The sequence below is a fragment of the Diabrotica undecimpunctata genome, chromosome 1, assembly GCF_040954645.1.
Source record: "Diabrotica undecimpunctata isolate CICGRU chromosome 1, icDiaUnde3, whole genome shotgun sequence".
NCBI classification, from domain to species: Eukaryota; Metazoa; Arthropoda; class Insecta; order Coleoptera; family Chrysomelidae; genus Diabrotica; species Diabrotica undecimpunctata.
The window spans coordinates 109,409,278-109,423,788 of NC_092803.1; the positions used below are offsets into that span (position 1 = coordinate 109,409,278).

The 14,511-nt window shown below is 31.7% G+C and overlaps 1 protein-coding gene across 3 annotated transcripts in view; it reads left to right on the plus strand.

The window, feature by feature from the left end:
• The window catches only part of Zasp52 (Z band alternatively spliced PDZ-motif protein 52), a 168,603-nt gene that overhangs the window by 93,386 nt on the left and 60,706 nt on the right, over positions 1-14,511 (plus strand). For all 3 annotated transcript variants that reach the window (XM_072546355.1, XM_072546350.1, XM_072546360.1), the window contains exon 4: positions 10,915-11,048. In XM_072546355.1, coding sequence (XP_072402456.1) covers positions 10,915-11,048 — 134 coding nt within the window. The remainder of the gene's footprint in view (positions 1-10,914; positions 11,049-14,511) is intronic.

Genomic DNA, 14,511 nt, shown 5'->3' on the forward strand with positions numbered 1-14,511 from the left:
CTGTTAATACAGTTAATACAGGTAGAAGTACAAGTCGAACACTTTTTTTATAAATTATACACCTTTATGTGCTTATTTTGATCTTTTTCTTTACATACCGTACTCTGTTAGGAGGTTGGTAATCATCACAGCTATTTTCTACTTTGGCACACTGCAGCTCTGAATAAATCAATTGCATTTATACCAGTCCCCCAAATTATTAAACCAAGAAATGTGCCATCTTCCAATAGTGCTCTTGACTTGTATTTTAGCCTGTAATATCATCTGTAACAACAAATAATTATTTCCTCGCATTATATTACCCCGATGTTGTAAATTTCTTTGCTTATTCATTATTTACATTTCTTTCTTCATTCTCCTAAGCACTTGAACATTTGTTGCTCTGTCCATTTAGCTTATTTTTAACATGTTTTTGTAGCACCACGTCTCAAATGCTTTTTATCGATCACTAACTTCGTTCTTTAAGGCCAGGCCCCCATTCAATAAAGCAGCACTAAAACACATAGGAGCATAATATTCTTATGTTTATTTGTAAGCTAAGGTCACTGCTGCACAGCACTTTTATCGTTTTATTATATATTAATCTTGCTTGTTCAATTCTCATTCTTATTTCTTCTGTATAGCCGTTCTCCTCGTTAATAATCGTACCTAGATATCCATGTTTGAATCTTAAAAAGAACACCATTGTTTTTTTTTTATATTTTAAATTATGTTGTTGAAGAAGTATCGGACGATCGCGCAAAAGATGGAGTGACAACCTTCCATAGAGGTATTAATCCGACAATGAATAAGCAGAATTGCTTATAAAGAGGAAGAAGAAGAAGAAAATTGTTGTTTTCTTCTTGTTGTTTTGTTCTTGTGATTTCCATAAATTTGGTTCTTTTAACGGTCCAATTTCCTCTCTAAGATGTACCACCCGATCTAAGAGATTTTGTAAGTCTCGTATATTCTCTACTATTAGCAGAGTTTCATCTAAATATCTAGTGCTATTAATATATCTGCCGTTAACTTTTATTCTGAGAGCTGTTGTTGCTTCAAATAATTGTTGAGTTATTTCTTCCGAATACAAAATGAACAACAATGGTGGGAGCACACAACCCTGCCTTACTCCTCTTTGTATTCGTATCGCCATTTCTTCAGAGAACTATTTTCGAACTCTAACGTTGGCAGTCTGATTAAAATTGTTTTCATGCTTGCAAATTCTACCGTCTACATGAAATAAAATTCTAAAATTCGAATGTATTTTTTGTATTGTTGTAATATTCACAGTTATTTCTTTTCTAATTACACATTTAATAGTTTTATTTTTATAATAGATTACATTTTAAGATTTAATAACAACGACAGTTACTAGATACAGTTATTGTATAAAACATAACAAAATTAGGATTCAGTGCCTGAGTGCCAAAATTCAGTAAAGAAATTAAATTTTGCAAATATCATTTTAAATGGACGTATAAATATGTATTTATAATAATTTCTAGCAAAAATATTTGAAAATGTGTATCTAATTTTTTATGCTTCTTATATCATCTTCAACTTCTGTAACTAAGATTCCTGTAATATTTATTGTAAAAATATTATTCGAGATTAAATACTTTATATATCTAGTGTTTTTTCTATGTGGTCATGCATTTGTCCTTATTATATATCTCAACCCAACCTACCATTTCCTCTGATTTATTTGTTTCTTTTCTCTGCACTTCTACAATATATTTTTTGTTTCTTATTATTCCCATAAAAATACAATTACTTGGTTATGTAATGAGCGAAACTAGATATTCACTAATCCTAAGATTAATAATGGAAGGAATGTTGGAACAAGAATAAGTGGTTTTATAAGCTCCAGCCAATTATTTGTTACATCTCGACTCATCCAGCGAAGACTGTACTAACTCATTTTTTGAAGTTTTCGAATAAAGCAAGATAAAGTCTTGATTAGCACAAAAAATCAGGGGTTCTTATTTATTCAATTCTTTTTATATTTATCCATTGTTTTTACCGTATTGTTCCATTTGTGCTTTTAAACATGTCAATTTTGTTTCTTTATCTGGATTTTGAATGAGTTAGTACAGTATTCGCTGGAAAAAAATCGGGAATATAATAATACATATCATCGTTCTGTGAAATTGTATTTATGATTAAATTCTACATCGAAGTTAAATTACAAAATATTATAAACAAACGTTATTGCAGTTCTTCGTCGTCACTGCTAGCAGTGATTTCATACTTTTCTGATGTATCAGAATGTAGACTTCTATAGAAGCCATGATACATAGTAGGAATTTTTCCAGTATCACAAAGCCATAATAAGCCAGTTAACTTCTTCTTATCTATTGGCAAAAGATTTGTGTATACTTTAGATGGAAATTGATCAATACGAGATGGACGTACCCTTTTAGCTTTTGTTAGATCACACCTGATAGAATCGGAACTTAAATCATACTTAAAAAAATAACATTTGGTGTATTATACGAAGTACTGATTTCCTTTATTTAACTGATTTTGATCATTCCTTTTCCATTGTCAGTTTTCCAATTTTTGTTGCCAACAAGGCTTTTGAAATCTAGGAAGTCTTCTTGTGACATTTCTGTTACATTTTATACTTTTCCGACAGTTTTGGCTATTCTTATCAAAGTAATCCATTGTTCAGGAACATACAAGACCGACTGAAGTTTTTCGCGTTTTCAATTACAGCATCCATGCTGTCTCCCTCATTTTGGGTGTGACCCTTTTCTAAAAATTAAATATGAATAACACTAACTTGGAAATAGACAGCTGCATAAGAGAACATTGAAAATATAGTGTGGTTTCTGTTTTGCCCACCACAGTTATCCGAATAGAAGATCGGTGATTTAATTTCCCTCTTTTTTTGGGTCTCTATAAACTTCCACAAATAACTAGCAACTTCGTTTGAACCTCGTTTAGCAATTTGTTCATGCCATACATAACAGATACCATCATTGTTGCCTATATCAAATATGGTGAAGTTGTATGTAGTATACTTACTTTTATAATAAAAATCGCTTTCATATGATTGGGGAGTCGCTAAAAGTTTTTGGAGATCGAAACATGCAACGCAGAAGGTCTTATCTGTTAAGGCGAGTTCTTTGTCACTGTTTTTCATATTTCTAGCCACTATTTTATTGGCTAAGTGACGTTCATAGTTCTCCCGTAAGTCGACCTTCCCAGTTTCATCAGCTAGGTTAAAAACTGAGCAGAAATCGCACTGATCTTTCTTTGGTCTAAAGAAACATATTAAATTCAGTGTTAAAGATCTCTCTATACTGGCGATGCGTAGCAAGTTGTCCAATAATGTTTTCATCACAATACATAAAGTTCTGTATATAGTTTATACATTTTTTAAATGCTTAAACCCTCCTCCAGATACATCCCCTTGGAATCCTTTCGAATATAATGTGAGGTACAAACGGAAATAATTTTATGTGCTTTCTCACACTTTCTGCAATATCTGGAGTAAGTCTATGTGGTCGAACTTTATGTTTTCCACATTGATTTGATTGTAAAACTCCAGTTTCCTTTCTTTTAGTCAATGCTGTATTTACCCATGTTTGTGAAACCAAGCGTTTTTAAAAACATATTTGGTTTTGTTCACCGCCATGCTGAAAATGATATTGCCGAGAAAAATTCCTACGAGAGTGTACACTAGCAGAAATAGTACTTTGTTTTTTCTCTATCTGTGTCACATGCTGTACAATAAAGTCCCATTGCCTTATATGATCTTGCAAGTTCCAAAAGTCTTTAAAAATCTTTTGTCTCATTTCTTGATTCATTTTTGTGTTACACTTAAGTCTGCATTTTTGTTGGCAGGGTTCGCCTATTTTTTTTGCCTTAACCAGTTTTCCCTGTCGATTTGTATGTTCCATCCCAACAATCTCAAAATGCGAAAACTGTATTAACTCACGAGATAACGGCGCTTCCGTTCGGAATGCCGAGGAAGACTATACTAACTTAAGATAGGATAGTTTTCGTTGGAAAATGTATAGATATACAAGTTAGTACAATATTGCAGTGCAAAACTGGTTGCCTAAACATGGTCAAATTAACTAAGAACTTTATTCGTTGAAAGATATCACGATAATCTACTTATTCGGGGGTGTAACTCAAAAACGCCAAAAATTGAGTTAGTACAGTCTTCGTTGGACGAGTAAATTTGGACGCTTGTAAATTGTTACAATTATTTGAGTTTTCCCACAAGCAGAGGTCTCCAAAAAATATTTTCTCCTATCGTTTTTATACACTGCTTCTTCAAGTATAACAACTCGATGTGCTGAGTCGTCCAGCTAGCGAACAACATCTAAGACCGTTTATAGAAGCTTAGCTAACAGAGCCAACGAGAGATAAACATGATCCACGTTAAAAGTACAAGGGATACACGTATAAACGGTTAAAGAAAATTTCTAACTGGAAAAACATAGGCTTCCATGAATTCTGTTATAAGAATCCAGATAACTACTCAACATACTACGAAAAAGAAAAGATTAGATATATTAGATATATATAGATATACAAGTTAGTACAATATTGCAGTGCAAAATTGGTTGCCTAAACATGGTCAAATTAACTAAGAACTTTATTCGTTGAAAGATATCACGATAATCTACTTATTCGGGGGTGTAACTCAAAAACGCCAAAAATTGAGTTAGTACAGTCTTCGTTGGACGAGTAAAGTTGGACGCTTGTAAATTGTTACAATTATTTGAGTTTTCCCACAAGCAGAGGTCTCCAAAAAATATTTTCTCCTATCGTTTTTATACACTGCTTCTTCAAGTATAACAACTCGATGTGCTGAGTCGTCCAGCTAGCGAACAACATCTAAGACCGTTTATAGAAGCTTAGCTAACAGAGCCAACGAGAGATAAACATGATCCACGTTGGAAGTACAAGGGATACACGTATAAACGGTTAAAGAAAATTTCTACAGATTCTGTGTAGTAACGTGAGAATTTCTAGAATGATATTTAGCCTCTGATAGAGAATTAAGTTTATGAAAGATATGTTTCATATATGCATTGCTTTGTAATAGCGGTACATTATGTTTTAATTTTTTTTCTTTTTCGTAGTATGTTGAGTAGTTATCTGGATTCTTATAACAGAATTCATGGAAGCCTATGTTTTTCCAGTTAGAAATTTTCTTTAACCGTTTATACGTGTATCCCTTGTACTTCTAACGTGGATCATGTTTATCTCTCGTTGGCTCTGTTAGCTAAGCTTCTATAAACGGTCTTAGATGTTGTTCGCTAGCTGGACGACTCAGCACATTGAGTTGTTATACTTGAAGAAGCAGTGTATAAAAACGATAGGAGAAAATATTTTTTGGAGACCTCTGCTTGTGGGAAAACTCAAATAATTGTAACAATTTACAAGCCTAATTTACAGGAATATGTTATTGTAATATAGTATTCAGAAAAATCTATTGATATCTTCTGCTTTATTTATTTACTTAAGTTCGTGAGTTCTAGAAACGAATCAGCGAAGGATGTTTGCTCTTGTCGGATTTCTACTATGATTGTTTTAGATAGCGTTGTAATATCTATGTACAATTATTTTTATAATTATTCTATTATGACAAGGGAGATTTATTTTCAATCCAGAGCTTCTGCAGAAGTCGCTCTGAGGAGACCCAATAAAGTCGAAATACGGATAAGCGAAGGACAGGAGCTCTGGATTGAAATTAAATGTCAAACGTCTTTCTCCTTTATTTATTTACTCAAGTTCGTTAGTACTAATTGAAACTAATTCTGGAAGGATTTTTGCTGTTGTTGATCGATAGGTCGTGGAATGTAAATTGTAGATTCCCTTTGTCGGCTAATTCATCAATTTGACTACAATTTTTGATATTGTAGAAAGCGCAGTGCAATAATAATTGTAAATAAAGTAATTATCAGTTCCTTAATTCTGATCTATGAAATGGTTTTAATTATATAGTTAATACTGTAATATTATTATTATAATAAAAAATATAAATTGACTCAATCAGTACCTGCCTCAAACAATTCAAACATATTTACGCAGTTACTTTTGGCAATTGTACCATTCTTACGTAACGATTCAACAAACAAACACACCATTAATTGTTTCTTAAAGTTCACCTTGCCAACTAATATATACTTGCAAAACAAATATTAGGAGCATATCACATAGAAAAAAATGAGTGGAGTAACATTTTCTGTTGTCAAGTGTGCATAAAAATTTGGCTCACTTTTTGAGTTCATATCGTTAGAACATTAATTCTTACTAATTACATTCGATTGGAATTTTTTGGAAAATTAATTTGGAAATATTGAATATTCTGAGTATTCTGAATTCTGTGTATCTTTGCTGATGTGTACTTAATTTAAATATTGATATGGTGTCAAGGTTTTTGTTGTTATTTTGCTGCTGACCCTTCATCTTTCTCTAATTCGGGTGGCGCTTGCACTGTATTGGCAAATTTATATCCTATCAGTTCACCTGGCACGTAATTGCTTTCCATCTCTCTTCCCCCGGTTTTTTCGGACTATTGTTCCTTTATATTGTCATTACGGGAGATATGACTAAAGCTGGTTAATATCCTTCTAAATGTTAAGCTGGAGGGACGTTGTATCTTCTAATGCTGCAGGTTTCACATGTATAACAGAGTATTACAAAAACAACGTTACCCCGATATCTTCTTCTCTATGTGCCTTGTCCGTTCCGAACGTTGGCAATCAACATGGCTATTCTGACTTTGTTTACGGCAGATCTGAATAGTTCAGCAGATGACAATCCGAACCATTGCCGCAAGTTTTGGAGCCACGAGTATCTTCTCCTCCCTGGACCCCTTCTGCTGTCTATTTTCCCTTGAACGATCAGTTGTAGTACTCTATATTTATTATGTCTCATAACGTGACCCAAGTATGGATCTCGTAATCCCGATATGGATCGTCGTAATTTTGATACAATCCTGTTTTTCCATATTATATATTATACTGTATATATATATATATATATTATATATATATATATATATATATATATATATATATATATATATATATAATATACAAAATATACAAAACTCAAATATTTGGGTGTGCAACGGAAGATAGGACAAAGAAGTACTCTTTTTAGTCTACCAAGCTTTCGCAAATCTTTATTTGCATCATCAGGGTGCTACAATAAACAAAATTAGTACAAAATACAGAAAAAGAATTATTTTGCATTTTACACTAATTGAGGTTAGTTGTCGTGATGTTTATCAAATGAAATGAGCAACTCATTTGACCACTACAAATGATGGCGAAAACTATCCAAAATTGTTTTTAAAAAACGTTCTTTAACAAAAACATGTTTAAAATAGTTTAAAACACATATACATAAACACTTAAATAAAATTATGTTAAAATAGTTACAGAACATGTACTTAGTCACAAAATAAAATTTAGGTTATAAATATTTTTATCAGAAACAAAAGAATTGGTTTTGAATTCGTTACTGCCAACTTAAAACGATAGAACGTTAGATCTTAAATAATAGCAATGTAAAGGTAATAGTATACCTGATAGACGCTGAACTACTTGAAAAAGAAAAGGTAAAAAGACTTATTTTAGAAGTAACAGAGATATTGTATATCTCATATATAATGAAACTTATATTGTTGACGATGAATTGTCTGTATTAGTGGATTCGTGTTTATCCAAAGTTAACAATAATGAATATAAGTTGCTTAAATTATTGGTATCTGTCTTTTTGTTAATGGTTTCTTTTTCTTGAAAAATGAAAGCCATCTCGAGAAACAATCTTTTTGAATAATTGCTCTCCGTGGATAGGATTTTTACATTTGGAAAATCGAAAGAGTGCCCTGTTGTGTAAGCATGTGTGGCTAGAGAACATCTATCAGGGTGTAACCTAATGTCATTCTTGTGAAGAGTCAAGCGGCTGGAAACTTTTTGGGAGGTGTGACCTATATAAGAACCTTCACAGCCTAACCAGTTAAGTTTGTAGACAACATCACTTTTATCTTTGTTTGTATCTAAAGTGTAGTACTTTATCTTTCAATGACTTGTACAAAGATCCCACAACTAGAGTGCTTTGATAAGCAATTTTTACATTTGGTAGGTATTGAGCAAAAATTCTGGTCAATTTGGGAGATACGTCCTTAATAAATGGAAGTGATACAAAAGATATATTAGGACTATTGTTAGTCAGTGCAAATAAAGATTTGCGAAAGCTTGGTAGACTAAAAAGAGTACTTCTTTGTCCTATCTTCCGCTGCACACCCAAATATTTGAGTTTTGTATTCTATTTGATCAGCGTTGATTACAAGCGTTTATCGCTTTTTCAGTATATATATACATGCATATATATATATATATATATATATATATATATATATATATATATATATATAGGGCTCTGTTTGCTCTATATATCGATGTCTGGATGTTATTCAAGAGATTCACGCTTGTTTTATAGACATTGGAAAATACTTTTGATAAAGTACGTCACGATTGTCTCCGGGAAATTATTGAGAGTAAAGACTCTCATATTTATTAATCATTAATACTCAATATTTATTGGAATCAAGCAAATATAAGGACATATATCACATGAAATAAGTCTGAAACAGGGAGTGGAACCGGGATGTATGTTGTTCCTATTATTTTTAATGCCCATAGAGCGAGGAAGTTCTATCAAATGCAAATGAAGAAACAACCGTTAACGGGGAAGTTATAATTAACATTCATGTAGATAACACTGTTCACAAAGATATCAAAATATCTTTTTCTGGACAATATCCATAAGGCATAATTACGTTACGGTATACATGTTAAGAAAACTTAGTATATAATATTTAGGAAGAATACATTCAAATTCGGAGACCTATTGAAATTGTCAGGTTCATTTTTATAAAAATTAAGAAACCAATAGCCGTGATATAAGTCTCCCAGTCAGAATATCAATATTGAGAATAAATTGGGTCGACAGACTCACCAATAAAAAAGTACTGCGTCAAATGATATAAATACCATAAATAATAATTGCTATAAAAAATCTAAAAGAATACTATAAAAAAAAAGTATTTGGGCCACCTAATGAAGGTACAAAATTACAGACTTCTGCAAAATATAATGCAAGAGAAGATCGAAGGTTAATGGAATCCAGGCCATAAAAGGTGTCCTGGATGAAAACGTTAAGGGAATGTCTTGGCTGCACACAAGCGAATTCTTTAGAATAGCTGAACCTAAACAAAATTAGAATAGCGTTGTTGATATCCAATCTCGGATAGGTGAGGAACATAAAGAAAAAGAAGACAAACTACTTTTTATTCTCATTCTCCAGTAAGAATAATAAAAACTTAGCTGTAGTGCAAATGTACAGCTGATTCCTAAAAAAAAACTGATAGATAGAATACTTAGTAAGATTTGATTATTTTGAGCAGTCCATTTGATTGGTCTTACATTAAATTATATTTATAATGACAGACAAATAATAAAATAAACAAACAAAGAACAAACAATTGATTACGTATGTTAATTTATAAATTGTAATAATTATTAAGGTCTAAATTTTGATATTATTTTGAATATCTGCATTTTATAAAGAAAATATAAATTATAGTTTTTACATAAAATAGGGTTGTTGTTATTATTTTTATTAAGGAATAAAACAAAAGACTTAATTTAATATTTAATATATTAAAGTAATAATTATCAAATTAAAAGATAACTGGGTACTATCAGAGGTAGCAAAAGATTTTAACATAAGCAGAACCACAGTTTTTCTATTAATAAAAAATGGAGATTTTCAACAAGAAACTCTCGAAAGAAAGCGAGGGTCTGAAAGACCAAAACTATACTAAATTTAGGTATGTAAAAATATAATTAATATTTTGTAATATCTCCATCAACACTGATGTGAACAGCTTGTAGTCTTCGGTCGATCTGCGTGAAAGGAACTATGCAATTGTCTTCTTCAGAGAGCTCTTCCCAAACCTGTTGTATACCGTGCCACAGCTCTTCAGCATTTTGAGGTATAAAATTACGCTGATACAAACGTTTTATAATAGCCCCCATACATTTTTGATTGGGTTTAAATCTGGACTGTAGCTGGGCCATAGTAAGGTTTCGATGTTGTTATTCTGGAGCCACTGGTTTACTATATTTGCAGTGTGAACGGGACAATTATCTTGTTGAAGGATAAAATTATTTTCTGGATATAACTGTTTTACACTGTGAAACATGGTGTTTCTAGAATATTCAGATAAGTCTACCCAACAAACCTGCCATAAATATGCCATACCATTCCCATTCCTCTAGATGAAATCCATCGCTATAAATTGGCGCTAAAATGACGAGCTGCTCGATATCTATCAACATATAAAGGATTAAATCTATTATTATTTGGTATATACACCCCAATTTTGCCCTTTTTAGAAAATTGAAAAAATTTCTCATCAGTAAATATTACCCTGTCCCAAAATTCTTAATTTTGTAGCTGATGGTTTAAAGTAAATATAAGTCTTGATTGCTTCTGTTGTGGTGTAAAAGCTTGTTTTTTGCTGCAGTTCGGTATCCAAGACGCGATGCTTTAATTCTTCTCCAAGTTGTTATCTTTCTTCCCGGAAACTGACATAATTCTTGCCGTTTTCTCATCTTCAAAAGGATTCTCTTCTAACCTCTCCAAAAGCGTACGATCTTCATGAGCAGTAGATATTTTTTGTCTTCCAGAACCTTACTTTCTTTCAAGAGTTTCTTGTTCTCTCCATCTTTTATTAATATTAAAAACTGCTGTTCTACTTACGTTAAAATGCTTACGTTACAAAATGCGCTTTAAGAGTCGTATCATTTTTTTAGGAACCAGCTGTACATTATTATCGGGGGATTAGCTGCAGCGCTCAGATTTAGTAATTACAATCATTTTATTTTTCAGGTGAATGGTTCCTTAAACGGTGGACCAAAATTAGTAAACAAACAATATAATACACCTCTAAAACTATATTCTGAGGAAAGCATAGCAGAGACACTTTCAGCACAAACAGAAGTTTTATCTACAGGAGCCTTAGGGTAAGTAAAATTATACATATGCCGAATAACAGTTTCAAACAATGAATAATCGTTGAAAATACTTTTTAATGCTTTAAATAATTATCAAATAAGGCAGAAAGGTTCCTTAGATTCAGAGAAAGTTCTTGTACAAGCGCACGTTTGTTAATTATTATTAACAATTTGGCTTGTTTTGACAGGTATATTCCAACAGTTATCTATTAAATGTTAGTTACTTAATTCGTTTCATATAATTTGTTCATGATAATTTAATGTGGAAAAATAAATCATACGAAAGCAAATTTAATCCTAATTTAAAGAATAGAAACTTGATAATTTTGAAATAAATACTTAATAGATATTATATTAATAGATAATTAGATTAATAGATATATAATCAAAAAAACCTGGTTTTTCAACAAAAGTGCTATATTCTTTAACTATAAACGCAAAGCAAGTATTTAAATACAGAACATTTAATAATAATACTAAATATAGGTAGTTTTTCATATAATTTCTTCCACATCTCTAAAAGGGAACTCATGTGCCCTTACTCGAAACGCAACCTCTTCTTCTTCATCTTTTGTTTCTATGGCTTCCACGTTATGGTGATACGCCAGCTCAATTTGGTGGTGACCCCGAAAATATCTGGCTCTAAACCAACTTGAGGCCACTTACTTGTGCGAAATAATTTTGTAAAAAAAAATCCATTAATAATTAATAGGAGGTTATGTTAGTAAACACTAATAAAAGTATTGAGCATTGTCGATTATAAATTTAATTTATTACTTAAAAGGAATTTTATCAAAATGCTGACCGATTCTTCAGTCATAAAATGGAATATATAGTAATTGGTGAATTAAAATTCATATAAATGAATTTAATGTATAGATCAAAACCCGGAATGATCTTTAGGGGTATTCAAAAAATATATGATTTAGGTTCTCTATGTTCTCTATTAGGCCACATTCACAGTGTTTCCGTGTGAGTCTAACAGTAATCACCAGTCAACAGCCAACAGCCAACTAAGTGATTTTCTGACAGTACTCATCAGTCAACTCATTTTCCTGTACCTTCACTTAGTTGTCTATTGACTGCTGTCAGACCGACATGCGGGTTGGGTTTTTTACTTTTTGTGTTGGTTTTTAACACATATACCAATTACTTTGGAAGTTTTTTACTTTTCATTGTAAAAGTTAATTGACAAAGCAGTTATTTTTTTTGGTTTGTAAATCAGTAGGTACTGAACATATTCTCTTTGTGACGAATGTTTCAATCTTTTAACCAGCTAAACTGTGTTTCATGTTTGGTGATTTATAACTTTCCGTTTTGATTTACTCTCCATATTCATATCATGATGCGATAACATTGATCCAAGAAACCGTTAATTGATGTTAGAAGCGTGACATCTTAAAGACGGAATAATGATCTTGTACATTTTAACAAATACATCAGAATAGAACGGAAATAAAAAGATCTCAGATCATTTACCAGTAGTTAAAATTTCTTCATATTTTTCCAAAAAGAAACACAAACAAACGAGTGCCTTGCATCACCACTTGCATTATGGCGATGAAGGTTAGTCTTCAATGGAATTCGATGAATCCGTAAAATAGTTTCGAAACACAATTCAGATATCTGCCTTAATCTGAGCCTTCTATAAATTGCAAGGCATAGCCAGACGTTGATAAAGATGTTAATAGAGACATGGGGAATCTAAAATTTGCATTCCACGACATGTCTCCTCAACTAAGCAGAAATCGTTAGCGAATTGGTTTCTTGTACTCATACAGAGTAGATCCGAATAAAATGAAAAAGACAGAAAAGATTCCATTTCACGTACAAATCGTCTATGTATCTGTTTATACGTATTTCGCTTTAATAAAGCTCATCAGAACAGTTATTCATAGGCGTTCTCAACGTGAAAAATAGATCTTTCCTGTCTTAAGAAGCAACAATAAAATGGCTTCGAAACGGACGCAATAGCGACATCTTTTTCATCTTTTTCATGGAATTCGATGAGTCGCAACTAATGCACAACACAGTTTAAATTAATGATACTGGTGGTTTTTCAAAATTCTTTTGAACTGTAGTTAATGACACTCCAGTTTCTGCAGCTATGGACCTTATGTGGATTAATCGTTACATAAGCTAAAACATTCACCAAGTTTTCTTTGGCCTGTATTGGTTTTACATAATCTCTATGTTTACCGTTCCGAAATGAACCTTGCCGCATCTTCTTCTCCACCAAAGCAAAAGTTACATAAGACGGTGTTCTTCTTTCGAGGAAACGTTTCGTGTATAAGGCTTGAGCATTACGAGCATTTTTCCTACATTCGCCATAAATCAACAGCATTTCACGTATTCATTAGGTGTGAACAGAAAAGGCATTTTTAATACTATATGAAGTCACGATATTTTAAAATTCTGTTTAAAAACTACAATGAACGTATTAGTGAGAGAACACACGAAATAATATAAGCTGTTACTATTTGTAGTTGTCAAAAAACGATTTCAATAAAATCTCAAGGACAACTTTCTTTCCTTGAGAATTTTTTAAAAAGTATAAAAATATGTTAGTTTCAGGTCAACTTAAAGATGATAAATGCGGCATTAAATTGAAAATTTAGTGTATTTAGTAACACTAATACCCTCATTGTTGTGCACCGCTAAATTTGGGATAAAAAATCCTTTCCTGTAACCTAATCTTCAACCCTATAATGCAATAACTTTTTCCATTGTATTGACATCGCATCACCCATGATGACAACAGAAATCTCATGCATAAATCAAATGATCGTTTTATAGCCCCAATTGACAGTTCCCAATTTTCAAATGAAAATATGAAAATATTCATTATTTCCTGAATTATAGGCTGCTAAAAACATCTTGAAACACAATGTATGTATATATATATATATATATATATATATATATATATATATATATATATATATATATATATATATATATAGTAAACTCTTAAATATTGGGGAAATCTGCAAGAAATACTCTAATGTGTATCAATTGTTTCGCCGAACGTTTTCGCCAAAGAGAATTAATTTGGCTTCTTCAGGGCTGAAAGAGAATAAATTATAATTAGCTACCATATATTATCTATTAAAACATTATTGATCTTACCGTAACTTAGAATTGTAGAGTTAGAATATTAAAAAACTTTGCTAGTAACATAGTGGTGTTTTTTGTTACTATGTGCAAAAAAAGTTTTTTTATAAGAAATGAAATGTATGGTAGCTTCGAACTTGACACGTAAAGGCTTACCCAAGGTTAATCGAAAAACCCAATGCAACTACATTTAAAAGGAGGTAATTCTTTGAAATGTCGGCAATAACTAAATTTTTGATTTTTAGATAGTTAAAAGTGAGGTTCTGTTTAAGCCAGAACGCAAGCGCTGACAACTTCATTATCGTTGGTATGAATCTTTATGTCGTTAAGGTTCATTGGTAAAAAACGAATGAATTTA